General features: G+C 46.5%; 1 protein-coding gene across 1 annotated transcript; it reads right to left on the bottom strand.

Annotated features, from left to right (window-relative positions):
- Positions 1–710: 710 nt before the first annotated feature.
- LOC131224206 (uncharacterized) lies at positions 711–2,842 on the bottom strand. Its single transcript, XM_058219744.1, has 4 exons — positions 2,528–2,842; positions 1,858–2,452; positions 1,548–1,765; positions 711–1,373 (listed from the first exon to the last, which is right to left on the bottom strand). Exons 1-4 carry the CDS (start codon positions 2,840–2,842, stop codon positions 711–713), a joined length of 1,791 nt encoding a protein of 596 aa, XP_058075727.1.
- Between the last annotated feature and the right edge of the window lie 370 nt (positions 2,843–3,212).

Consider the following 3,212-nt stretch of genomic DNA (forward strand, 5'->3'; position numbering starts at 1 on the left):
CGGACTCGACCACGATATTCTTCAAGCGACGCTCCAAGCATAATATAATGCCATCATAAATTGCTCTCACTTTTGCCTGGTTGTTTGTACCCACTCCATAAGTAGCGGAAAAAGCAAATAACAGCTTGCCTTCCTCCCTCCTCTAGAGCGGCCTGAATTTCCACAGGCAGATCCATCAACATTTAATTTCACCCAACCTGCAGCAGGTTTAGTCCATTTTATTACCTGAAAGGAGTAGGAGAGGCAGGTGTAAGATTGGACATATGAGGAGGTCCCTGATAATCGCTGCTGCACTTCCTTTGACCCTCCAACAAGTTTACCACCCACCACCTGATGCGGGCAATAGCTGCATTATCCGCCATTGGACGATCATTGAATCTGGCCCCATTTCAGCTCACCCAGATCTCCCACAAGATCAGGACTGGGATCAGGCTCTTGATGGACGCAGACACTGCTCTCGGAGCATCCGCTCTCGTCCACTACCTAAGTCGGTCCTCAATAGAGAGATGATTGAAGTAACTAATGCCACATGCTGCAGAGAAAAAATGCCAAATAATGACCGCCTGTTGACTAGCCAGGAATAGATGAGCGAGAGATTCCACTTGCGGGCTAGAGGAGGGATTGATCTTACAGTAAGAGCATCTTGATGCAAGCTGAATGCCTTTACTTTGCACCCTATCGTCCATAGGAATAGCTCCCTGTAACAGTCTCTAATAGAACAGCGACATTTTCGACCGGATTTTAGAGTGCCATATCCACTTGTTCCACCAGTTTTCCTGCCCTAAATCTCTACCCAGGCACCATGCCGATTTAGAAGAAAACTGACCCGAAGAATCTAGCGGCCAAAAACAGGACGGAGGTTTGGTCGAAGTAGCAAATCCGCTATGAACTATAAAGTTGAAAAGATCTTGAGACAGAAACAGGTTGACGGAAGATGGAGGACAGGGACCCGATGAACCAATGAAATCTTTAACCTGTAGGGACATCAACTCCTGAGGAATATGAGTAGTCACCATGGACTGAAGAGGCCCCAACCCTGTCCAATTGGTGGACCAAACATTCAACTCACCATTCCCAACGTTCCATTGAACTGAATTTGCAAGCATTGGGAGCTCAGTTCTAACCTCCTTCCAATAGGGAGATGCCGAGGAAGATGAGGTAGCCGTTCTACCCTCTTCCAAATCCAACCGATGCCGAGCTCGTATATACAATACCCATGGGCTATCCTTCTGTCCATATTTAACGTTCCAAGCCATTTTCCGCCTCAGAGCTTTCAGCACCTCTTTAAGCTTTCTAACTCCTAAACCACCTTCCTCAATCGGTCTCGAAATCTTGCTCCATGCAACCCACTGCGTCTTTTTTTTACCCTCCACCTAGCCCCAGAAAAATTGGGCAAACTTACGCTCTAACTCTGCCACTAGATTGTTTAGAAATTTAGTGGCAGCCATAGTATGAAGAGGGATGCTGCCTAGAACATGCTTGATGAGCTTCAGCCGACCTGCCTGCGACAAAAATCTGGTGTTCCAGCCAAGGATTCTGCTACCCACCTTATCCAACAAAGCTTTGAAGGAGGCCATGGAGACTCTTCCCTTGTAAAGTGGAATGCCTAAGTATTGCACCCCCGCTCTAGCTTTGGAGAAACCTAAGACTCTTTCCGTTTGTCTGATTCTGCCTGTGCTCATCTTGGCAGGGCAAAAAAAGCTGCTTTTCTGGAAGTTGATCCGCTGGCCAGACACGTCTTGGAAAGCCTCTAAGAAAGTCTTAACTGTACGCAAGGAGTCAAGGTTGCCATTCATAAACAGTAAAGTGTCATCAGCAAATAAAAGGTGAGAGAGAGTAGGACAACCTCAGACCAACTTGAAAGGTTTGCACCAGCCTCTCTCCACCAGCTACTTAAAGTTCCTGGAGAAGACCTCAGCCGCAAGAATGAACAACCCTGGGGATATGGGGTCCCCCTGGCGGAGCCCCCGTGTCGATTTGAAGAACCCTGTAGGCTCCCCATTGAAAAGGACCGAAAACTAGCAATTTCCCCAGCACGAGCACTGAATCCAAAACGCCTCATCACCTTCTTGAGAAAGACCCAGTCCACCCTGTCGTAGGCTTTTTCAAGATCAAGCTTAACAATGAGGTTACCTTCTCTAGTTTTCTTGTCTATGTTCCGCATCGCCTCTAGCGCCATAGCCACATTTTCTATAATAGACCTGCCTTGCATGAAAGCCCCTTGTTCCATGGAAATAAGCTTTGGAAGGAACTTACTTAATCGGGTCACTAGGAGCTTTGAGAAAATCTTGTAAATAACATTACAAAGACTAATTGGCCGATAATCAGCGAAGCTAGCAGCCGCTTGATTCTTTGGGACTAGACTGATCAGAGAAACTGAAAAGGCTCTAGGCATTTGACCCCCTTCCACAAAATAACGGGCAGCCTTATGAATATCCTCCCCAACCGTCGGCTAACAATCAATATAGAAGGAAACTGAAAATCCATCAGGCCCGGGCGCACTATCCATAGGAAGAGATTTGAGCACCTCAAAAGTCTCAGTGAGGGTTGGAGGGGCCAGAAGAGTAGAGTTGTCCCATGGGGATAGCACAAATGGAATAACAGTAAGAAAAACTTTTGAAGAGGAGGAGGGATCTGCCTGAAAGAGCGAGGAGAAGAAAAGTACTGCTTCTGCCTTCAGTTGCGCCTCCTCAGTAATCGTAACCCCATTGTTGTCCTTGATCTCTGTGATATTTTCTCTCCTTATGCGCTCTTGAGCTGAGGCTTGAAAATGTTGAGTATTCCTGTCACCAGCCTGGAGCCAGGAATTTCTGGCTTTTTGCTTCCAGAAAACCTCCTCCATGAGTTCTAACTGGGCCAATTTTCACCTAGCAGCCAAGCTTTGAAGCATTATATCCTCTGAACGATCTTGCTGCATTCTATTTTCCAACTGGTTTAGGACAACCTTTGCCTCAATTAGTTGGGTAAACACATTACCGAATACTTCCTTGTTCCACATCGTTAGGATTTGCTTGGTCTTCTTTAGTTTTAATTGGACGTTTGTCATGGGATTGTAAGAGCTTAATCCCTCCCATGCTTTCTTGACCATAGTCTGGAATGAGTCATGCATAGACCACATACGTTGGTACCTGAATGGTTTGATGGACCGCTGAGAGAAGGTAGGGAATGTAAGCAAGAGAGGCGCATGATCCGAATTGACTCGAGCCAAAAGT

The sequence above is a fragment of the Magnolia sinica genome, chromosome 13 (assembly GCF_029962835.1).
Source record: "Magnolia sinica isolate HGM2019 chromosome 13, MsV1, whole genome shotgun sequence".
NCBI classification, from domain to species: domain Eukaryota; kingdom Viridiplantae; phylum Streptophyta; class Magnoliopsida; order Magnoliales; family Magnoliaceae; genus Magnolia; species Magnolia sinica.